Genomic DNA, 24991 nt, shown 5'->3' with positions numbered 1-24991 from the left:
AAACATTTTTGGTGCTGCTGCTAATTACCCCAAGCTATATATGTATATTTTATTAATTAATTGCTCTACTTACTTTCAAATCTGAATGAAGATTTTTCCCCATGCCAGACAACAGGCATTTCACTCAGCCCTGGCTGCAGAGGCGCTGCTCTGTGGTTTGGTACATGGAGTGCCTGTAATTATCAGGGCCAAGGATGGGGTGGCTCTGGAAGCCAAGGTAAAAGAAGAACACACCTGGCAGTCTGGCTGTGTATAACCTAGGCTTGTTCAAAGTTTTCAATTGATATTGATGCTTTTTTAAAAACAGGTACAATCTTAAATGATCTCATCTGTTCGTTAAAATACATGATGGTAAAACAATTACAAAGCTAGTTTTATTGCCTCAATGGTTCCAGAGTCTAAAAAATAATTTAAACGGGGGTCAGGATAGGAGAGAGTCATGGACATTTCTATGCTGTGGATAAAGGTGATGTCTGAGAAGGAAAGTGTTGATCTTGGGTTTGGATTGGTGGTGACTGGGAGCAAGGTGAATTACACTTCTCCCCGGTGTGAGGCAGGGGAGAGGAGCACCTCCCTCGATGGGACTTGAAGAGAGACCCTGATGGAATTGAAAGAACGGTTGAAAAGCTGGAGGGCTTTCTGATGAGGCCTTCTGCTATCACTGAATTATAAGTAAAACTCTTGGTTTTGGAATTGTCAGGAATTAAGGTGCTTGGAACTAAGAGACTTAGTTCCACATGCTCCCTGTTCAGGCTTGAGCCCCGTTTCATATCAGTTGCACCGCAAGGTCCGTGCCAGTGTAGAATTCTGTTTGGAGCAGTAGGGGCTGTGGCGTCAGACCTTGGGTTAGATTTCTGGGGCCGCGCTTGCCTTGTGGCCATGGCAAGCCACAGAACATCTTGGAGCCTTATGGTTTACTCTTAGGCAAGATACGTGGGACGGCAAGAGTGCCTGCTGCACAGCGCAAGTTGTGGGAATTAAGTTTGGGTGAAGTGCTTAGAAGGGTGTTGGCCCCTTCGTAGTAAGTGCTTCATAAACTCTTTTTTTTAAAATTAATTTATTTTTGGCTGCGTTGGGTCTTTGTTGCTGCGCGCGGGCTTTCTCTGGTTGCGGTGAGCGGGGGCTACTCCTCGTTGCGGTGCTCGGGCTTCTCATTGCGGTGGCTTCTCTTGTTGAGGAGCACGGGCTTGAGGCACGCGGGCTTCATTAGTTGTGGCTCGCGGGCTCTAGAGCGCAGGCTCAGTAGTTGTGACGCATGGGCTTAGTTGCTCCGTGGCATGTGGGATCTTCCTGGACCAGGGCTCTAACCCGTGTCCCCTGCATTAGCAGGTGGATTCTTAACCACTGCGCCACCAGGGAAGCCCACTCCATAAACTCTTAAGTATGCGGGTGGGTATGGGAGATGACGCTGGAATTCCCCATGATTCAGGATCCCGTCCGTGGAACTTGCCACTTTGTGTAGCTGGAGTACTGGTGGACCAACCCCAGTAGGCTCTGATCCTCTCCTTGCTGCTGATCCATGATGTCTTCTTGAGTCAAATCTCAGCTGTGAAGCTTTGACCGCTTGACTCACCTCCGCTTGGTCGATCCCTCTGTGCTTGGCTTGTTCCTCATTACCACGCAATATAATTACCTGTCGTCGAGGGTGGCGCGTCATTAAACTGTAAACTGCTTCAGCATCTCTCTTTATTTCCCATCGCTTAGTACAGTGATTTTACAAACATTTTTTAAAAATGGAATTTGTTTTTCCCCTAGATTAAATCTGAGGTGGGATTCCAGTAAATAAAGGGTGTAAAATGAAGTGTTTCTGACCAAAGTACAGGTGAGAAGGTGGTACTTGGAGCCTGACCTCCAGGAATCTGGTTTGAAAACTGCTTCCCTAGACCTCAGTGTTTCTTCAGTGATTGTCACTTATTTTTGTATTAATATCCTCAGTTCCACATGTATTGAAAGGAAGTATTAATAGTCGTTTGCCTTATTTTGCTTATAAGTGTTATATAAGGTTAAATACTGATTTAGTATTCTCCGGAAGAAAGACATGAAAATTCAGGGTGACATTTTATTTATTTTAGAGTACTCATTGAAGACAGCATTTCACATATGACCTCTTGTGGTGCCCTGGGAGACTTTGTTTTCCTCCAGTGAGTGCCCTTTTTATTCGTGCTCATCAATCTCAGACCCACTGGTGAACCTTAGTTCTCTTATCAAATAAAAATGAATTGTGTGTTTTCCCTTCAAATAGAAATGCCCTTTACATATTTAAAAAATGGTATGTGCTCATTAAAGAAAAAAAAACAGTAAACAGTGCAGAAATACAGAAGTGGAAATGCCTTCTGCCTCTGCTCCTACTCCCTTGGGACAATTAGAGTTTATAGTTTGGAAAGTAGCCTCCTGTACTTTTTTATGTGATTACTTACATTTAAATAAATAAATAAATATTCATAGGATCATACTCTCTCTCTCTCTCTCTCTCTCTATATATATATATATACACACATTATTCTGTAAGTAACTCTTTATTCATTTCCCTTACTCTTTTTAGAGTGTACACACTGTTCTTTCATATGAATGCATCTTTTTTTTTTTTTTTTTTTTCCTGCTGCTCCGCATAGCACGCGGGATCTTAGTTCCCTGACCCGGGATCAAACCTGTGCCCCCTGCAGTGGAAGCGTGGAGTCTTAACCACTGGACTGCCAGAGAAGTGCCTGAATGCATCATATTTTAATAAATCAGTATATTAATAATATTTGCTCATTTCCAGTCTTTTTATGTTGTTTTTGCTATCCATTTTTTACAATTATTTTAAAAATCTGCACTTCATATTCCGTACATTTTTTTTTTAAGATTTGGTGCATTTTATTGAATGTGAGTTATAATTCAATTTTAAAAAAATTTTTTTTACTTTTTCAGGTGATACCTCATTGGTTTTTTTTCCCTTGGATTTTATTTTATTTTTTATATAGCAGATTCTCATTAGTTATCCATTTTATACATATTAGTATATATATGTCAATCCCAATCTCCTAATTCATCCCACCACCACCCTCCCGCCCTCCCCCCCTGGTGTCCGCACACCTGCTCTCCACATCTGTGTCTCTACTTCTGCCGTGCAACCTGGTCCATCTGTACCATTTTTCTAGATTCCACGTATATGCGTTAATATACGATATTTGTGTTTTTTTGCGGTATACGGGCCTCTCACTGTTGTGGCCTATCCCGTTGCGAAGCACAGGCTCTGGACGCGCAGGCTCAGTGGCCATAGCTCACGGGCCCAGCCTCTCCGTGGCACGTGGGATCTTCCCGGACCGGGGCACGAACCCGTGTCCCCTGCATCGGCAGGCGGAGTCTCAACCACTGAGCCACCAGGGAAGCCCCGATATTTGTTTTTTTCTTTCTGACTTACTTCACTCTGTATGACAGTCTCTAGGTCCATCCATGTCTCTATAAATGACACAATTTCATTCCTTTTTATGGCTGAGGAATATTCCGTTGTATATATGTACCACATCTTCTTTATCCATTTGTCTGTCGATGGGCATTTAGGTTGCTTCCATGACCTGGGTATCGTAAACAGTGCTGCAATGGACATTGGGGTGCATGCGTCTTTTTGAATTACAGTTTTCTCTGGGTATATGCCCAGTAGTGGGATTGCTGGGTCATATGGTAATTCTATTTTTAGTTTTTTAAGGAACCACCATACTGTTCTCCATAGTGGTTGTATCAATTTACATTCCCACCAACAGTGCAAGAGGGTCCCCTTTTGTCCACACCCTCTCCAGCGTTTGTCGTTTATAGATTTTCTGATGATGCCCATTCTGACTGGTGTGAGGTGATACCTCATGGTAGTTTTGATTTGCATTTCTCTAATAATGAGTGATCTTGAGCAGCTTTTCATGTGCCTCTTGGCCATCTGTATGTCTTCTTTGGAGAAATGTCTGTTTAGGTCTTCTGCCCATTTTTGGATTGGGTTGTTTGTTTTTTTAATATTGAGCTGCATGAGCTGTTTATATATTTTGGAGATTAATCCTTTGTCCATTGATTTGTTTGCAAATATTTTCTCCCATTCTGAGCATTGTCTTTTTGTCTTGCTTATGGTGTCCTTTGCTGTGCAAAAGCTTTTAAGTTTCATTAGGTCCCATTTGTTTATTTTTGTTTTTACTTCCATTACTCTAGGAGGTGGGTCAAAAAAGATCTTCCTGTGATTTATGTCAAAGAGTGTTTTTCCTATATTTTCCTCTAAGAGTTTTATAGTGTCTGGTCTTACATTTAGGTCTTTAATCCATTTGGAGTTTATTTTTTGTGTAAGGAAGGTGTTAGGGAGTGTTCTAATTTCATTCTTTTACATGTAGCTGTCCAGTTTTCCCAGCACCACTTGTTGAAGAGACTGTCTTTTCTCCATTGTATATCCTTGCCTCCTTTGTCATAGATTAGTTGACCATAGGTGCGTGGGTTTATCTCTGGGCTTCCTGCACTATTCCATTGATCTATATTTCTGTTTTTGTGCCAGTACCATATTGTCTTGATTACTGCAGCTTTGTAGTATAGCCTGAAGTCTGGGAGTGTGATTCCTCCAGCTCTGTTTTTTTCCCTCAAGATTGCTTTGGCTATTCAGGGTCTTTTGTGTCTCCATACAGATTTTAAGATTTTTTTGTTCTAGTTCTGTAAAGAATGCCATTGGTGATTTGATAGGGATTGCACTGAATCCGTAGATTGCTTTGGGTAGTATAGTCATTTTCTCCATATTGATTCTTCCAGTCCAAGAATATCTCTCCATCTGCTTGTGTCACCTTTGATTTCTTTCGTCAGTGTCTTATAGTTTTCTGAGTACAGGTCTTTTACTTCCTTGGGTAGGTTTATTCCTAGGTATTTTATTCTTTTTGTTGCAGTGGTAAATGGGATTGTTTCCTTAACTTCTCTTTCTGATCTTTCATTGTTAGTGTATAGGAATGTAAGAGATTTCTGTGCATTAATTTTGTACTCTGCAACTTTACCAGATTCACTGATTAGCTCTAGTAGTTTTCTGGTGGCATCTTTAGGATTCTCTATGTATAGTATCATGTCATCTGCAAACGGTGACAGTTTTACTACTTCTTTTCCAATTTGTGTTCCTTTTATTTCTTTTTCCTCTCTGATTGCCATGGCTAGGACTTCCAAAACCATGTTGAATAATAGTGGCGAGAGTGGACATCCTTGTCTTGTTCCTGATCTTAGGGGAGATGCTTTCAGTTTTTCACCATTGAGAATGATGTTTGCTGTGGGTTTGTCGTATATGGCCTTTATTATGTTGAGGTAGTTTCCCTCGATACCCATTATCTGGAGAGTTTTTATCATAAATGGCTGTTGAATTTTGTCAAAAGCTTTTTCTGCATCTGTTGAGATGATCATATGCTTTTTATTCTTCAGTTTGTTAATATGGTGTATCCCATTGACTGATTTGTGTATACTGAAGAATCCTTGCATCCCTAGGATAAATCCCACTTGATCGTGGTGTATGATCCTTTTAATGTGTTGTTGGATTCTGTTTGCTACTATTTTGTTGAGGATTTTTGCATCTATATTTGTCAGTGATATTGGTCTGTAATTTTCTCTTTTTTTGTAGTATCTTTGTCTGGTTTTGGTATCACGGTGATGGTGGCCTCATAGAATGAGTTTGGGAGTGTTCCTTCCTCTGCAATTTTTTGGAAAAGTTTGCGAAGAATGGGTGTTAACTCTTCTCTAAATGTGTGATAGAATTCATCTGTGAAGCCCTCTGGTCCTGGACTCTAGTTTGTTGGAAGATTTTTAATCACAGTTTCAATTTCATTACTTGTGATTGGTCTGTTCATATTTTCTGTTTCTTCCTGGTCCAGTCTTGGAAGGTTATACCTTTCTAAGAATTTATGGATTTCTTCCAGATTGTCCATTTTATTGGCATACGAGTTGCTTGTAGTAGTCTCTTATGATGCTTTGTATTTCTGAGGTGTCCATTGTAACTTCTCCTTTTTCATTTCTAATTTTACTGATTTGAGCCCTCTCGCTCTTTTCCTTGATGAGTCTGGCTAAAGGTTTATCAATTTTGTTTATCTTCTCCGAGAACAAGCTTTTAGTTTTATTGATCTTTGCTGTTGTTTTTTTTTGTTTCTATTTCATTTATTTCTGCTCTGATCTTTATGATTTCTTTCCTTCTGCTAACTTTGGGTTTTGTTTTTTCTTCTTTCTCTAGTTCCTTTAGGTGTAAGGTTAGATTGTTTATTTGAGATTTTTCTTGTTTCTTGAGGGAGGATTGTATTGCTATAAACTTCCCTCTTAGAACTGCTTTTGCTGCATCCCATAGATTTTGGATCATCACGTTTTCGTTGGCATTGGTCTCTAGGTATTTTTTGATTTCTCTTTGATCCCTAGTGATCTCTTGATTATATAGTAATGTATTGTTTAGCCTCTATGTGTTTGTGTTTTTTATGTTTTTTCCCCCACTGTAATTGATTTCTAATCTCATAGCGTTGTGGTCGAAGAAGATGCTTTATATGATTTCAGTTTTCTTAAATTTACTGAGGCTTGGTTTGTGACCCAAGATGTGATCTATCCTGGAGAATGTTCCATGCGCACTTGAGAAGAAAGTGTAATCTGCTGTTTTTGGATGGAATGTCCTATAAATATCAATTAAATCTAGCTGGTCTATTTTGTCATTTAAAGCTTGTGTTTCCTTATTAATTTTCTTTCTGGATGATCTGTCCATCGGTGTAAGTGAGGTGTTAAAGTCCTGCGCTATTATTGTGTCGGTTTCCTCTTTATTGCTGTTAGCATTTACCTTATGTATTGAGGTGCTCCTGTGTAGGGTGCATATATATTTATAATTGTTATATCTTCTTCTTGGATTGATCCCTTGATCATTATGCAGTGTCCTTCCTTGTCTCTTGTAACATTCTTTATTTTAGTGTTTATTTTATCTTATATAAGTATTGCTGTTCCAGCTTTCTTTTGATTTCCATTTGCATGGAATATCTTTTTCCATCCCCTCACTTTCAGTCTGTACGCGTCCCTAGGTCTGACATGGGTCTCTTGTGGACAGCATATATATGGGTCTTGTTCTTGTATCCATTCAGCGAGCCTGTGTCTTTTGGTTGGAGCATTTAATCCATTCACGTTTAAGGTAATTATCGATATGTGTGTTCCTGTTACCATTTTCTTAATTGTTATGGGTTTGTTTTCGTACGTCCTTCTCTTCTCTTGTGTTTCCCACTTGGAGAAGTTCCTTTAGCATTTGTTGTAGAGCTGGTTTGGTGGTGCTGAATTCCCTTAGCTTTTGCTTGTCTATAAAGCTTTTGCTTTCTCCATCGAATCTGAATGAGATCCTTGCCAGGTAGAGTAATCTTGGTTGTAGGTTCTTCCCTTTCATAACTTGAAATATATCGTGCCACTCCCTTCTGGCTTGTAGAGTTTCTGCTGAGAAATCAGCCGTTAACATTATGGGACTTCCCTTGTATGTTATTTGTTGTTTTTCCCTTGTTGCTTTTAATAAGCTTTCTTTGTCTTTATTTTTTGTCAGTTTGATTACTATGTGTCTTGGTGTGTTTCTGCTTGGGTTTATCCTGCCTGGGACTCTCTGCGCTTCCTGGACTTGGGTGGCTATTTCCTTTCCCATGTTAGGGAAGTTTTTGGCTATAATCACTTCATAATCTCTTCAAATATTTTCTCGGGTCCTTTTTCTCTGTCTTCTCCTTCTGGGACCCCTATGATGCGAATGTTGTTACGTTTAATGTTTTCCCAGAGGCCTCTTAGGCTGTCTTCATTTCTTTTCTCTTTATTCTGTTCTGTGGCAGTGAATTCCCCCATTCTGTCTTCCAGGTCACTTATCTGTTCTTTTGCCTCCTTTATTCTGCTATTGATTCCTTCTAATGTATTTTTCATTTCAGTTATTGTATTGTTCATCTCTGTTCTTTAATTCTTTTAGTTGTTTTTTCTTTAATTCTTCTAGGTCTTTGTTAAACATTTCTTGAATCTTCTCGATCTTTGCCTGCGTTCTTTTTCCGAGGTCCTGGATCATCTTCACCATCATTATTCTGAATTCCTTTTCTGGAAGGTTGCCTACCTCCGCTTCATTTAGTTGTTTTTCTGGGGTTTTATCTGGTTCCTTCATCTGGTACATAGTCCTCTGCCTTTGCATTTTGTCTTTCTTTCTGTGAACGTGGTTTTTGTTATACAGGCTGCAGGATTGTCATTCTTCTTGCTTCTGCTCTCTGGCCTCTGGTGGATGAGGCTGTCTGAGAGGCTTGTGCAAGTTTCCTGATGGGAGGGAATGGTGGTGGGTAGAGCTAGGTGTTGCTCTGGTGGGCAGTACTCAGTAAAACTTTAATCCGCTTGTCTGCTGATGGGTGGGGTTGCGTTCCCTCCCTCTTTGTTGTTTGGCCTGGGGCGACCCAGCACTGGAGGCTACAGGCTCTTTAGTGGGGCTGGTGGTGGACTCCGGGAGGTCTCACACCAAGGAGCACTTCCCAGAACTTCTGCTGCCAGTGTTCCCATCCCCACGGTGAGCCACAGCCGATTCACAGGAGACCCTCTAACACCAGCAGGTAGGTCTTGCCCAGTCTCCTATGGGGTCACTGCTCCTTTCCCCTGGGCTCTGATGCTCACACTGCCTTGTGTGTGCCCTCCAAGAGTGAGGTCTCTGCTTCCCCCAGTCCTGTTGAAGCCCTGCAATCAAATCCCGCTAGGCTTCCAAGTCCGATTCTCTGGGAATTCCTCCTCCCGTTGCCAGACCCCCCAGGCCTGGAAGCCTGACCTGGGGCTCAGAACCTTCACTGCAGTGGGTGGACTTCTGTGGTATAAAGTGTTCTCCAGTTTGTGAGTCACCCACCCAGCAGTTAAGGGATTTGATTTTATTGTGATTGCGCCCCTCCTACCGTCTCATTGTGGCTTCTCCTTTGTCTTTGGATGAGGGGTATCTTTTTTGGTGAGTTCCAGTGTCTTCCCCTCGAGGATTGTTCAGCAGTTAGTTGTGATTCTGGTGCTCTCGCAAGAGGGAATGAGTGCATGTCCCTCTACTCCTCCATCTTGAACCAATCTCCCTTCATACCCTGTACATCTTTATGTGCAAGTATTTCTAGAAAGTATCTAAGGTGTGATTGGTAGGTGGAGAAAATGCATTTTAATAATTTTGATATTGCCCACTTACCCTCCCACCGGCTACATACTAGTGTGTCCATTTCTCTGTGTCTTCAGACAATATTTGTTTTTCAAATTCAAGGAACAGAGTTTATTTTCACCTACTTTCACCTAGTCCTGGAAGTGGAACTTCTGCTGTCAGACACCCTAACGGAACCTCTCTGGGCCTCCAGCCCTTCCCGCTCAGTTCCAAGATTATTATCTTTATAGAGGCTGTTGAGGAGGAACTGCCAAGGACTTTATGAAGCAATAAAATGTCCCAAAGAACAAATCAGCTATAGCAGTAGGCTTCCCAGGCCACGTCCAGGTAATAGGAGTAATACTTACCCTGTGACAGGCCCATTTCCCTACAGACGGGCAAAACTACAGCAGCCAGGGACTTCCCTGGCAGCCCAGTGGTTAAGACTTTGCCTTCCAATGCCGGGGGGTACGGGTTTGGTCCCTGGTCGGGGAGCTGAGATCCCACATGCCTCAGGGCCAAAAAACCAAAACATAAAACAGAAGCAGTATTGTAACAAATTCAATAAAGAGCTTAAAAATGGTCCACATCAAAAAAACCCCACAAAACCTTAAAAAAAAAAAACAAAAAAACCCCTGCAGCAGCCAAGTTCCGCACACCTGTTGAAAGCTCCCAGTTTTGTGGAGTGAGAGTTAATGCCTTGTTAGTGGGGATGGGGGCCTGCACGGGGGGGTTTGTGCTTTGGGACATTATAAAGGTTCTGTGGGAAGACACTTACGTTTAAATTAAGCGGCACTGTGCAGCAGGTTTAAGTTTCTAAATCAAACAGAACAGCAGAAAAACTGATCTCCCCATTTACGCCCCCTTTTTGCTTTTTCACTTGAAAAAATTAAATTAAGGTAGGTGACCAGCTGTAAGCTAGGAAGATTCAGTGTGATACAGGGCACACCTTGTGCATTAGCTTCTGTAAAGCTATGCTTAAATCTTTGATGAGGGTTCCCATCAATGAGAAATAGGTACTGATTTAAAATAAAAAAAAAAAAACTAGTATCAACCGTTAACTGTCCTGCCCTCCTTTGATTAGTGTGAGGGCTCCTTCGGGGCCACCCACCTGTTGACTAGATCATTACAGGGGTTGACTCTGAGGTCATTTCCTCCTCCAGTTTTCCTGTCCTCCTTTATTAAAACAAGGTACTGTACATTGTGTACTTACAGAATCTGCCCGCCAAAACTGTGCCGTTTGGCTGTGTAAGAAACCATTTGTTCTATGTGTGGGGTTGAGGAAAGCCACAGAGGAAGTTAGCAGAATTGTTGCGTATTTGATGCTCTGAGTGATAACTTTCTCTTCATTTTGACACCTTAAAAATAACTAAACAGTAGTTGAGTATGGGTATCAATTATCTACTGCTGTGAATTTTCAAGGAATTGAAAATTGCTGATGAACTTTTTACAACTGAAATGCAGTTGATGTACAGCATTGTTAGTTTTGGGTGTACTACATAATGATTTGACATTTGGGTATATTATGAAATGATCACCGTAAGGTAAGAACTCTTAATGCTTTTAGGTGCTCTTTCCAATGCCTTCATACCATTTACTCAATAAATGGTTGCTCATTGGTTGATAGATTGATCCAAGATGAAGAAAAGGACAGTAGACCTGTGTGGCTGAATGTCAAATACTAGTGTGTAGACCATTTGCTCTTCTGTATGGAATCAATTTCCAGTGAAGTAGTTGGCTGAGTTACATGTATAATCGAGGATTGGGACCGAATTTATCATTCAGTAATTACTTCTTGGATGAAGGATATGCATCGTGAGAAGTGAAATTTTGGTTTGGTGCATTGTGATATCATTTAGAAAGTAGTGCTAAGCTCTAAAATTATTTAGTTCAGTCCAGAGGGCAGCTCATCTTTATAACATTGTGCATTTTGTATTTTCATCTTGGCACAACTACTAGTTATTTCTGAAATCCAAGTGGAGTTTGGACACCTTTCTCCCAAACACACATGAAAGCTTGGGCTTATTTAATTTTGGAGTTTGGCACTGAAACTGAGAGACAGTCTTACCTAATTTATTCTGCCATTTCAACCCTCATAGTTTTTGTGGTGCATCATGGTTATTGGCAAGAAGGGGTTTAGGTGACTAATTTGTAATGCTCTCTAGGGCAGAAGCCAGTTTTAAAATTCTTTTGTTTCATTTGTTTTTAAATATAATTTCTCTTCTCATTAAGTGGAACCTTGTCATCATTATATAGATCCAAGTGATAACTGGGCATCACCGTGGCTTTCTTTGTTCCAAAATGCCAGTCCTTTGTAGATTAAATTTACACACATAGCCTTATTTGGAGGACTTCCATGATATCTTAGATTTTCTTACTTAGGCGCTTCCATAATCCATTCATTCAGAAATGATTATTTTAGTAAACACTATACTATCCATGAAAAGCAGACAGCTTTAGGGTGACTTTTAGGTCTTTGACTACTCCTTCCTTCTTGTTTGTGTGTCTTTCTAGTTTAAAAAAAGAGTCCCTTGGATCTGAGCTTTTTGGACTCAGTGAATTACAGTTAATTTGGACAGCCTCATTATACAGGAGAGTTACCAGGAGCTGTCCTGAGTGGCTGCCGTTGGTGCAGTCATCTTGTTGGCCGCCTCAGCCTCTTTGAAAACATTGAGCAGTAAGTGTCCTCTTGTATCTTGAGTGTCTGACAGTAATGTGACTCTAGTGTGTGAAAGAGAGTTCTGTTTTCCTCCCTGCACTGTTGACCTTAAGAATTCTGGAAAACTGGAAAAGATAGAAGAATCATAAACAAGGGCCAGGGCACACACTCTTTGATTTTTAATATACTGGTTTAGACCAACTACATACAGTCCACAGAACAGAATGGCTCCCTTTTTTGTTCATTGCACGAAAAAAGAGGCATAGTAAACTTCTCTCTCACCTCACCACCTGCACTTAATCCCAAGACTCCTATAATAAAAACCTACCTTTAAGCCCTTGAAAATGAAATACAGGATTTTGTCTTTACCAGTGAATTTGTGTGCCACATAATGGTCTGGTTTAGAATATATTATTTACTGCTTTTTTAGTTGTTGCTTAGAAAAAGTAATACCACACAGACACACACCTTCATATGTTAACAATTAAAGTACTTTCATAAAGTCTTACCTTTAGTGTACCTATTATATTTGTTGCCCCTTAAAAAATTCTGTCCTAGTCTGTATTAATGTGAGCATTCTGCCATATAAGTTTAATAATTAAGGATATGGTATCTGTTTAGGGCCAAGCCTTTTCCATCTTTTGAGGATATGACAAAGTACCCTCAGTCTACCTTGACTTAATAGTTCGCAGTCTTCGTTCCAGGGAGGACTGGGGAGGAGAGGTGGTGGCGAATAAAATGTCCTTCAGGGTAAGAATTGAGGACCTGAAGCTTGTGTACCTGGAGAGGCGGGTGGGGAATCTGGTCTCCGGCCTCCTGGCTCTCCCTCATCCTTTGAAAGGGAAGAGAAGGTGTGGCCTTGAGTTGCAGGAGCCTGTGGTGCTCATCATGCTTTGTCCCTCCTGACAGCTGGGGTAGCGCTGTTAATCCTGTTGTGTCTGGTAACCAGATAAATACCCCTCAGCTGAGAGGGCCCTGAGCTGTCCCCCACACCACCCCCTGCCCCTACTGACCTGACATGTGGGCAACGTCCTAGTGAAATAAAAGAAAAAAAAGCGCATGTGGCTATAGCACGTCACCCTGGCCTCATGTCCTTGAAAATGGAAGCTAAGAAATAGGATGTGGGACCAAGGACATTATGTTTTAAGCCAGGACTTGACAAACTTTTTCTGTAAAGGGCCAGATGGTAACTGTGTTAGGCTCTGCAGGCCACGTGGGGCTCTCTATCTTATCTCCTCATGCTCCGCTGATGCCCCTCCCCGACCCTCAAAAGAAGGAAGAACCCCCTAGCCCCCAGAAACAGACTATAACGCCTGAGTTTGCTGATGCCTGTTTTAAATTTCAGTCATGAAGAAACTGGGCTGAGATGGATGGCTGTGATTTTTGTGCTGTGTGGGGAGGTGACATCCTGTATTCCTCAGGCACTGTGGGATGGGATGTGCGTAGGAGCTTCGGGATCCTTCAGGGTTCGGCTCCTGGGTGGGCCTTTGCTGGCTGTACGCCCTCAGGAGAATCCCTAGAACCTTTCTGGGCCTTGTCTAGTTAGAACTGACGGCCTCCACCAGTGCGTAGGAGCAGAGGAGGACTGACATCATCCTTCGTCCTCCTGATTCTCCTTGGCTGCGGTTTCAGGCTGGTTCCTGCTGGCCTGTGCCACAGCGGTGGAGAGTAGCAGGGCAGCGGGCTCATGGCATGGTTTCCTGTCTGTGAAGGCATTTTGAAGCATGCCACCCATTTTCAGGCAAATGGAGCGGGCGGTTTCTGAATATTTCTTCCTGAGGTCCTGACTCTGTGTTTCAAGGCACTTAGTCTCCCCTCCTGGTCTTGGCATTGTGCGCTACTTCCTTCAGCCTCATTCTCATCGCAGAGGGCTCAGTGCTGTTGCTCTTCTGTGTGCTTTGGGAGCTGGCCCCCGTCGTTACCTACACCCCCTCCACGGCCTCAGCGTTGGTGGTTCATGACCTTGAGGAGATAACCATGGCAGGGGCGGCGGGGGCCCTGGAATGTGGCTTGCTTTCTCAGTTCATCACTGCAGGCTCTCCTCCAGAGCTTCCCCATGCAGTGCCTTGGTTTCCACACTGGCAAAGCAGGGGCTGTGCTGCTCAGAAGAAAGACCCTCCGGAAGCTGTGAGCCGGGCCTGCTCAGCTGACGTAAGCCGTGGGTGCCGGGTTACAGGGAGTTCATGGTTGTTTTATAGTCTGCACATCAGAGTGTTAAGTACTAGCAGAGAATTGCATACTTGCTACACATGCATTTAGAACAGATGTTTACACGTGTTTTGTCCATGAAGCTGGCTAAACTGTTAGGAAAAGTATTTCAACTCAAGTTCTATTTATATACAAATCAGCAAACATAAATTAAAGGCCCCCAGACTAATCCGTCACAGGGCCTTCAGTCAAAAGATTAGTTTCCTTCCTTTTGCTGCCTTAGGATAACAGTTTGATTCTCTATTATCAGTACAGCCAGTTGCCTGTTTCCGGTTTCCTGTTCTGTGTGTTTTGCATGTTGCTCTTGGGAAATGATGTATTTATTTTTTCAAGCCAAGGCACATATGGGGACTCCACCCTACTGTATTCTTTTGTTTTGAATTAGAATTCTTTTTTTTTTTAACAACTCAAGAATTGAGCTTTAATGGATAAATTGTTAAAATTAGAATAAATTAAGTCTTGTGACTGTTGGCTTGTTTGGGTCATGTTAAAATCATGTTATAATTACACCCTCATATGTTTTGCAGCTTCACTCTTACTGTATGGGCATGTGGTGGCAATTGCCCCCAAAACAAAATAAAAACAAACAAAATTTTGTGAAACTTTTCAGGTTAGCTTTGGACCCCGTTGAATCTGAAAGACAGTACCACAAAATTGCATTTTTATCATTTATCAGACTCTGAAGAGCAATTACAGTTCAGGTGTTAAAAGTTTTTAGTGACATGCAGTGATAACATTTAACTGCTTAGGGCCTGTCTCTGTGATTTGGAAAATGTCTTTCTGCGTTAACAGTGGGGGCCACCATCAGCAGCAAGACTTATTGAGAGCCTGTTTGTTGGGCACTGGAGGTTTGTTTATTCATTCAACAAACGTGTGTTGTGTTGTGCACCCGCCCCCCGCCCCACAGTCCCCAGGCACATGCTGAGACCCTAAATGGATATAGAATTGGAGGCAGTTACAGGCTAGCTGAGGAGATAGGACACAGGATACATAATAAAAAGATTAGAGGGACAGAGACCTCATTCCACCAAGTGAAATCCTCTTGGAAGAACAACTCTTGGCCTGGGTCTTAAAAGAAGGGCGAAAGAAGAGCAAGTACAGTACGTTCCAGGTTAGGAGAATGGTGTAAGCAAAGGTGGGAAGAAGGAATGTGCAAGGTGAGAGTTGAGAACACGATGAATAAGAAGATCTGTTGGGTTGGATTGGAACACAGAGGTGGGTGGGTGTCAGGGAAGATCCCAGACGAAGCAGGTGCCCTGGAGGAGGCTGCTGAGGAACCTTGAACACCAGGCTCAGATTTGGACCCTCTTGTAGATGGCTGGGGTCCTTTGAAGGTATTGGTTCAGTGGTATAACTTTGAAAAACCACTGTTTGGGGGAAGACGACTATGGCAGTGATGTTTAAGCAGAGTAAGAATGGGAAAGGCACAAGGCCGGGGATTTTAGTAACTGTTGGAGGACGGGACCTGAAACCATCCTAATTGTAGTGAGTTTTTTTCTTCCAAACACCCAAAAATACATTGTTGAAATCATTCTCTTGGCACCTAATCCTGTACTGCTTTGTAATATCTTTTGTTATTTCTTTAACTTTCCATGTAGAAAGTTTCCCCAGCTAGACTTCTAGTTCATTGAGTGCAGGAGAGCTTGTCTTACATAGAGAGTTCTGCATGCAGCATGCACTCTGTAAAATGTTGGAATATTGTTGATTTAAAAAGCCACTTGTGGGGATGTGTTCATGGGACACTTGCTTTGTCATCTCCTTTTGATGTCTTTTCCGCTTCCATCCTTGTACCTCCTTTCCTTCTATGAACCCAACTCTGTACCTAATTTAGCTATGTGTTTATGTGGATAAAAAAGTAAGGGATTGCCAGCCCTTACTTAAGATAGGCCATTTACCTTAGCACAATTGAGGAAGATCCTGATAGAAAACATTATTGGGTTATGTCAGCAGGTTCAGACTGTTTGAAAAGTAGAAGAGAGATTTGCTCTCTTCCGCCAGGTATAAATTCAGTCTTTGAGGGAATAATAAATGGGGTCATTGGTCAGTTCCCGTTTCTGTATTTCCCTTATTTTCCATCCAGAGATGGTTGCATGCCTTCAGGCCTTTCTTCATCCCTGGCCCCCGTCCCTTTCCATAGCTGGAGCTGTGGCATATGGTGAATGTGGTTATGTTTAGCATTCTGTACAGAGGGTGTTGCAGAAAGATACTGTACAATCATTTCCATAACGCAATGCCCTTCTGTTCATCAGCGCTATTTCTATATCCTGTAGCTTAACTCATGCTAACACAATGTTCATTTTTCCAGTTACAGCCAATTCTCCAGAGTAAGGAAGTTTTGAAGTGTTCCAGCCTTCCAATATTGATCATAGTCATTCCCTAAAAAGAAAGGAAGTTGATTATGTGCTTCTAGAAGGGGAGGATGGAGAGGATATTCACAGCCCTTTGGTTGACACTAAGCAAGTGCGGTTCTCTGTTCTGAATATCTCCTCCTCTTTCTGTAAGACGTCTTCTGAAAATTTCAAGTTATGTGTCACAAACAAAAGGCAGTGAGTCTAGATACTCAGAGGAAAGGATCCTAATCCTGCTTAACCTAAACAGTGGAAGAGACAGAACAACACCCAAAGACATCCAACCAGCACTCCCAGTGTCACTGCTCACTAAGCCTTGGGCTCTGCTGGAGGTCGCACTGGTGTCCCACCTCCCTGATGGGGTTGGTGTGCAGATCTAGTGAGCTTTGAGAAAGTGTAAGTTGCTCTTCAGATGCATGATGGTGCATTGCAGGCACATCATCTTGTAAAATTCTGTTTTCGGGAAGGAGCACCATAATAGAAAGCCATTTATAATTCAGTCCTTCCAAGGAGAAGCCAACGCAGATGTTGTCACCCATTCAAGGTTGGGTTTCTTGTTTGCTTCCCGGTGGTCCTCGTTGACCAGGTGGTTGGCTAGTTCATGTCTGAGGCTGTGGAGCTAAGAAGACTTCATTGGCTGGATCTTCACACTTGGAACCGCTCTGGTTCCTAGGTTCTTGGGGTTCCACGGACATTCTGGTAGAAATTGTGGTTCTGGCAAACTTATTTTTGAGAGCTGCTTTAAGAGCCCTTCCTGACTACCACCCCTGCACTGACACACAGACTGCCTCCCCAGGCTCCCTCCCACAGAGGGCTTCTGGGTTCTTTTTGCCCTTTCCTCACGTGGTTCCCCACTTTTGTTGCCTCCGGACTGCTGCTGCTACGGCTGCCGCAAGTCCTGGCTTGTATCGGTTAGGTGTGCGGTAGGTAGGCTTGTATCAGTAGGCCCCCAAGAGGTGGCTGTGTCTTCAGGTACCATCTTGGATTCCACGCTGCCCACCACATTGTGACAGTCGTGCAAAGAGGGGTCGGTGAGGAGTGTTCACGCCTGAAGGCCTTTACGTGGAGGAGTGAGGAGACCTATTCTCTGTAGCTTCAAAGGTGGAGCAAGCTTCCTCGGCAGGCCACAGAGCCAGATCTCGTCTCGATGGAGACAGCGTCCCAACAATTGGAGCTACCCAGTGATGGAGTGGGCCCTCTCACAAAATAAAGACGGGTGATTCTATATGTTGTGTCATTGAAACTTTTTTTTTTTTTTTAATGTTGTGGTAGAGACATTATTGCATAGTGACTGAGAACCTGGGCTTTGGAGCTAGCCTGCCCTGGAGAGTTAACAGATCCTAACTAATGGAGTAGTTAGGAGTGTAAAGCACACGGATCAGTACCAGGGACGTAGCAAGTACGCTGTGTGTGCTATTATCATTTTAATAAGGAAGAACAAGTCGTTTTCTTTCTATACAACTATTAACCTCCTGCTGTGTACACACACAGTTCCCCCCCTCCTTTTTTGGAATTTTAAAATAGCTGGTCCAGTAGAAGGGAGGTTTTGCTTTTGAAAGAAAGTTGATTCCGATGACTTGTAAAGCCTTGTTCCACCCTGAGATGATATGATTCCATGATCCCTCGTAAGTTTCTTGAACAGTTTGAGTTGTTGAAAGGGCTGCTTTGCTGGGGAAAGGGAGAGGGAACCAAGGTATGAGACTTACAACACGCCGGGCGCTTCGACGTCCTCGCATTGAACGCCAGAGCAAGCTTTAGGTGAGTCCCTCCACATAAGTATCATGTGGGGGAGAGGGGCAAGTACAGCTGAAGGGTGCGCACAGGGAGCAGCTGTGGGGTCCCTGTTCCTTGGAGGCACCACTGCTGAGTTTGGGGCAGAGACGGGTGGGAACCTGCCACAGCATCAGACTCATCCAGGTGAATTCTCGGGGAGATGCGGGCATGCTTTGGCTTGATTAACAGCACTACAAGGCCCTGAAAGGGAAAAGGAGGACAGAGATGGCACGGGGGACAGAAACGCCCGTGTCACACTGAGCCCACCCCTGCGGTTGTCCTTCTGCCTTGCAAGGAAGGAGCCAGCTCTTTGTGGAATTGAGTGGGCCTGAGGGCAGGGAGCTTTCTGCTGCCGTCAGCCCACTAGCACACCATCCGGATCAAAAAGCCTTTGATGCAGGCGTAGGGAGTAATGAATGAACAGTACCCCAACTCGGGTGTCCTGATGTCAACTCCAGTTGGTATAAGCCCAGAATGTCTCAACCAGGGTTTCCCAACCCAGCGCAGGCACTGCTGACATTTGGGGCTGGATAACCCTTTGTTGTAGGGGCCGCCCTTTGCTCTTTCGGGTGTTTAGCAGCATCCCTGGCTCCTACCCACTATGTGCCAGGGGCACCTGCCCCCGACTTGTGACAATCAATCAAAAATGTCTCCAGACATTGCCCAGTGTCCCCTGGGGAGCAGAATTGCCCCCAGTTGGGAACCACTGGTCTAAATAACCGGATCACGTGGAGCTTGTAAGGGCTCCCAGAGCTGCTCACACTTGTAGAACTAGAAGTGGGTGCTCTTCCCGCAGCTGCTCCCACCACCTCCTCACGTAGCTCGGGCACAGTGACAGCAGCTTGAAGTTGGGAGCATGCCTCTGGACTGTCTTCCATTGTCTGCGTCAGGGGCCTCCAGCTCCTCGGGCAGGCGTCTGGCCTGGCCTCACTGGGTTGGGAGTGCAGGGGTGATGTCACTGCGCCTTCCCAGGAAGGGTGGAACAAAGGACAGAGTCCCCAAGGGCAGGCAGCCTCATCCTCAGCTGGCCCGCTGGGTAGGTTTTTTCCCTCCCTTTCCCTCCTTCCGGTTTCAAAAGTGTTTGTTGTTCACCAAGTGCTCCATTGTAAGAGGACACGTTGAGTTGGCTGGGCTTTGTGTCTCTCGGCTGAGCCCGTTTCCTGCCCCTTGTGTGTCGTAAGGGTGTTGATTCTGGTCCAGTCCCTGGATGGAATCTTCCATGCCTTTTCCAGTAAGCCCTAGGAACTTGAGCCCTCCGTGATTTTTCTAGCATGCTCACGCTACCTGGAGCCTGCTCCTGAGGCCGGGGGCAGAGTAGAGAGCTGGGCAGAGCAGGAGAGCAAGCTCTCATTCCTTGTTTAAGTTTAGTTTTGAACTTCTCTTCCTTCTGTTCTTTCCTCCCTTCTTCCAGGAGGTTCTGAGGACCCCAGCAGCCTTGGGGAGCCGTCCCCTCACAGATCCTCAGCCTGTCCTATTTCCACTCAGTTCCCTCTGCTCCGCCCCGTAACCTCTTTGTTTGCTTGCGTCTTCATGGGGAGGAGGGTTGGAGTTAGCCTCCAGCTCTTCAGGACAGGGTGCTGTGGGAGCGCACTGTCTTTAGGAGGAGATCCTCGAATCTCCTCGTAAAGGAACCTGTTAATTCAGAACCTGAAAGAAGCCGGGGCTGTTGCCATAATGTGAGATTCACCCGAAGCAGTGACAGTTGACTGGGGACACATCTGGTACTTGTTTATTTAGAAATAACTTAATCCAAGCAGGTTTTCATTTTGACCTTGTTCCGGTGATAGGCTGGGTGTGGTAGTGATTTGGAGCCCCAGACCCTTTAATAACAACCTAGGATACCCATCAAGGGCTTTATTAGAGACATTTCCAACTGTGTAGCACATAAAAGATATTATAATTTAGAAAAAAATTAGTTGACCCTAAATGCACCTCAACCTCGAGTTACTTGCCATCTGTGACATGTCCCTAGGAGAGGCTTCATGTGTCTGTGTACTCTGCTCTGGACCTGCTCTTTCAAAACAGCCAACCTTCGGCCAAAAAATACAGCTTCTGTGTCGCTGTCATAAAGTTACTGTCCATCATGATGATTGTGTGATGAATAATGCATGGGATCTTTTCTCTGCGACCGATCATGATGTTATTGGTGCAGGTCATTTTTCAGTCTGCGCTGTGCCCCTCACTGCCTTTTTCCTTGTTCCCCCTATCCTGCCCTTTCTGATCCCTTGCTTTCAGTTGGCCTTTGTTGCGAGGCAAGGCCCTCTTTCCCTCTGGCGGGCTGTTCCCTCAGGGGAAGGCTGGGCCAGGAGGAGCTGCTGGCTTCGAAGGTGGGCAGCCGTCTTGGCAGGTGGCCCGGTGGCCTCACCTGCCAGGTTGGCAGCAGTAAAGGCTCATCTCTTGTTGCCTCTGCCTCATTCCCTCCCTGTGGTGGGTGGAGGCCTCAGCAGAGCCTTCCAGGCAGACGTTCCCAGGATACCCTGGCCAGCCTGGGAACCCAGTACACCCAGGCCACCAAGTTCGTGCCCCATCAGCAAGGGTGGCTTTTTAGCTGTCCCTCAGTGATGCTGAAATACACAAAAAGTTGTTGGAGTCTGCTCCCTTTTTTGTAGATTGGCGCATAAACATCTTGGTGGGTTTGGGCCTAACGCTGAAAGGAGGAAGCCTTGGGTCCTTTTTAGGACAGATTTATGCTGATGGAACTGGAAGTGGGGTGAGTATGTGACCGAAGGGTAGCTCAGTAGAGGACAGTCAGGGAGTGTGAGTCGGTGGGTCCAGGGCACGTTCGGTGGATCCCTGTCGAAGACCTTCAACAGCCTGCATTTAGAACATTCTGCAGAGGCAAGAAGATGGGAAGCCTGTTTGTGTGAAATGTGAAGGGCCGGTTCTAGGCACGTGTGTCTAGAGTTTTGTGCTTTGAATTGGACAGAACTTGATCACTGAGGCTTGGAAAACTTAATACTGTTTCCTGGATGATTTAGACGTGCAGCTACCCCACTTTGGACCATAAACCAGCAGTTGCCTTTTCAAGGAACGGTTGAAGTTTGGAGATGATAGTCGTCCACTCACTTTACGGAAAGGGGATACTGAGCCCAGTGTCTCAGCACGTTTTTGACGAAACCTCAACCTCAGGCCCAGGCCCTGCTCTCCCGGTGCCTGGCCAGGTCTCCTTGTACTCTGCTACGCTGCCCACCATTTTCTCTGCTGTTCACTGAACATCCCACTCAGCAGATCAAGGTCATGAGTGAATTTATCTCGTCAGGTGTTGCCTGATCCTTTGTACCTGAGGGAAGCAATTTCTGGCTGTCTCCTGAGCTCTTCTGCCCCAGGTCCTTCTGTGTACTGTGTGCGTCCCCCACACTGGGGAGGAATAATAGCTGACACCCACGTTAGAAACTTTACCAGTCAAGTATTATACTATCGGGCAGGGCTACAAAGGACCCCACCGTGACCTTCTCCGTCGTGTTGCCTCTTCAGCAGAGGTGGGAGGAAATGAGATGAGTGTGAGCAAAGGAGGCTCTGCTGGTGGTTATGCTTAGGGGCTCCAGTGTTCAGGGATTGTATGGTTCCTCTGTTCGCGAGTTGTTGACCGTGCTTTAGAGGAGCTAAGGCTCATTACAGTTGACTTCTGCTCTTCTTCCTTTGGCCAGGGTCTCATGCCCCCGCTGGCACACACCCACCACTGCCCAGGCTGTGGTTGGTGGTAAAGCGAGCTCTCCTCTGCTTGCAGATGAACGTGAAGCCGTGCAGAAGAAGACCTTCACCAAGTGGGTCAACTCCCACCTCGCCCGGGTGTCCTGCCGGATCACAGACCTGTACACTGACCTCCGGGATGGACGGATGCTCATCAAGCTGCTGGAGGTCCTCTCCGGAGAGAGACTGGTAAGAGGGGATGTGAAGTGTGGGGCGCTGTAGGCGGGAAAATGTTTTCTTGAAAAATCACGTGTGGACCTGTCTCCTGTTGATTTCTGCAGTTAATGGTTGATATTTTTGAGGAGGAGACTCTTGATAAGTGAGATGAGTACGCTGGGGGAAGCTCCAGGGTGACATTCTGAGTCTGGGTGATTTTCCTGAAGTGTATGTAATGAAGCGGCTTCATTCTGGTTATTTGCAAGGTCACTACCTTTGGTCGGAAAGATCTTGGCTGGTGTCCCCTGTTGAACAGGGCACGGTGCTGGAAATTTAAGGGCCAGCCTTGGGTGCTAGCTCCAGGGTGTACCTGTATCCCTTGAGATCACGGAATAATTTTAAATTTGTGTCTTACTGATTCTCTGGAAAATCTGAGCTGCTGTTTTAAGGTGGCAGGAACTGACTTCGGTGGTCCCTGGTGTATTTTTGGTTTCTTCCGTGCACACTTTTTGTTTTGAGGGTGGAGGGGAGGGGCTGGTGCTGTGTCTCCTTGGAAACTTGGAGCTTTGATGAATTCCTCCGAGCCTTTTTGGGCGGGGGAGTTGTCAGCCTCCAGTGAAACTGTTCTCCCCATTCTGTTTCCCAGAGCTGCCGTGGCTGTCTCTGATGTGACTTTTGTCTATGGACCTTAAACTGAGGAATCTTAAACCAGTCATTGTAACTGACCCAACAGGTTTTGTCTCGCCTTGGTGTGGAAATGGGTGCTGTCTTCTGCCAGAGCACAGGCAGTTCCATAGGTGCTGGTGCGGGCCCAGCCAAAGGCAGGCTGACGCCCAGGGATCGAGCCCACATCTGCAGTGACATCACCAGGAAAACATGATGCTGGTGGTTGGCAGGGCTGCCAGAAAGCCTTACTTTTAACTCGAGCTCCACCCTGTAACTTGACAACCGCGGTGGGTCTGCATGCAGACCGACCCACACACCTCTGACCACAGGCAAGGGGCTGCAGTTGTACCCTGTCCTGTCATTAGCCCACAGACAGAATGGCCCCTTTGAACCCGGGTAAGAACAGTCAGGTTTCCCTTTCCCTGCCCCTCCGTTCAAGAACAGCCTCCTCTAAGAGACAGTGAAGCCCCGTCTCATCCTCAGTGCCTTTTGTCCACGTGCTCTTTGTTCCCTGAGCGTGCACGTTTTGTTGCCTCGTTTTCTTGAGAGGTTGTGGGTCAAGCTAGACACACTGGATAAACAAAGGAGGCTTCTGCCTCCATGACTGTGATGCTTCCCTGAAGGCGGTTTGTAAGGTGGAAGTGGGAGCAGTGGGTCCACATGGGGAGGGCCGGTCATTTTGGTTTGTTTTTTGACGTGAGTCTAGGCCAAAATTATTGTGATATTCATCTTTAAATACAATTTTGGTAACCAGACTTTCTCAACCGCCCCACATTTTTTTCCCTTTTAATGTTTAACCTAGTATGATTGTCTGTTGATTTTTTTTTTGAATGATGTTTTGAAAGTAGATTAAAAAAAAAATCATTAAAGGTCACCTGAAACTAGAAATTAGTTTGAACATTAATTTTTGTCCCAACAGGGTCCCGTCTTCAGGGCTGTGGGGAGTAAATTGTTCACCCTGGAAGGTCCGTAATTCTTTCATACCAAGGAGATTGTGTCCTTGATAATGTCCACATAATAAACGGGATCAGACCCTTTGCCCTTTATTCTGGAAAAGGCAGCAAAAACATTAGGGAGAAAAAAAGCAACCAGCAAAGCATAATTCTTGGTTGTTTGCAGATACCTCCCACTCCTCTGTTTATTTGCTGCCAGCGGTCTATATATTTATATTTATATATATATATATATATATATATATATATATATATATTTTTTTTTTTTTTTTGCAGTGACCCAGAGGCCTGGGAGAGTAGAGATGGAGAAACATGAGAGGGCTGCCATCTCCGTCCTCTCAGGCAGTCAGTGGCAGAAGCTGTGTTTAGCCATGACTTACCACTTTGTAAAACCCCAAGAGCCTTGACTTCTTTTATTATCCTTTCCTCACAGCCAACTTGTGACTATAGTTTGGGCAGTCTGATTAATCTTTCTTATTCCAAAAGTAAGGATACCATAGACAGAATGAGCTACAGCTCTTGTTCATTTGTACTGAAGATTTTCGGCCTCTTTGGCCCCGTGGTTTATTTGGTTCATGGAGCCTTCTGGAAGGGACACAGACCACGCTCTGCTGTTGGCTGCAGAGGCTGCCAGGGACTCAACGTTAAGAGACCCTCCATGCAGGAGAGGACATCCATCCATGAGGGCTTGCCCCAAAGGATTCTTGCATCTTCAGATTCCAAAACAAATGAGGTTGCTAGAGCTTCCAGGCCTGGGTAAATTAATGTCCACAGCTAAACGGTTGTGTCATCAGATAACGTTCAGTCAGCGCTGGGCTTTCTGCACCAGTGATCCAAAGCCCTGGGTCACATAAACATTTGCACTCCATCTGGAGCCATGTCTCCGTCGGCATTTCAGCGCCAGCATTTACCACCAGCTTGACAGTAGGTAGTAGATAAATGTTTGAGGGACTGCAGTATCTAAATTTATTTTATTAATAGATTCTTGGAGCCAGCTCATCCCTCTTTACAGAGGGGGAAATTTGTCTTATTTTTACTGAGTGAAGTTCAAAGAAATACATTAGCTTAATGATCCAGAGCATTCCACCCTAACCCCACCCTGCATTTCGGCTTAATAAAATTTGAGTTAGATTTGAGCAGGTTTTGGGTAGGCATTTTGGGTTATCAAGGCACTTGATTCCAATGTACTGGGGAACATGAGCGGGCAGGAATCCTCACGTCTGGTCCTGACTTGGGCGGGATCTGTGTCCGGAAGTTGTCGCTCTCTTTGCCGCAAGGTATGTCAGATCCTGGAGCAGTGAGGAAACTCTTTGGCTGAACCCGGAAGCTGCTGCTAATCGGGATTGGGTTGATAACAAAGAAAACCTTTCCTTTCCAATGTGTTACTCTGAAATTACCATGTACTATAAGTTCATAAATGTCTTGCTTTAAAGTTCCA

The 24991-nt window shown here is 44.7% G+C and overlaps 1 protein-coding gene across 5 annotated transcripts in view; it reads left to right on the top strand.

Moving 5' to 3' along the window:
- Nucleotides 1-24991, top strand: part of SPTBN1 (spectrin beta, non-erythrocytic 1) — a 195706-nt gene that overhangs the window by 105014 nt on the left and 65701 nt on the right. For all 5 annotated transcript variants that reach the window (XM_029231553.1, XM_029231555.1, XM_029231554.1 and 2 more), the window contains one exon: nucleotides 21816-21967. In XM_029231553.1, coding sequence (XP_029087386.1) covers nucleotides 21816-21967 — 152 coding nt within the window. The remainder of the gene's footprint in view (nucleotides 1-21815; nucleotides 21968-24991) is intronic.

This window comes from Monodon monoceros, unplaced genomic scaffold (assembly GCF_005190385.1).
Source record: "Monodon monoceros isolate NGI ecotype Baffin Bay Population unplaced genomic scaffold, NGI_Narwhal_1 Super_Scaffold_19, whole genome shotgun sequence".
In the NCBI taxonomy this organism is placed as follows: domain Eukaryota; kingdom Metazoa; phylum Chordata; class Mammalia; order Artiodactyla; family Monodontidae; genus Monodon; species Monodon monoceros.
Note: the sequence above shows the minus strand (reverse complement) of the source record. Positions and strands in the feature narration are given on the sequence as shown.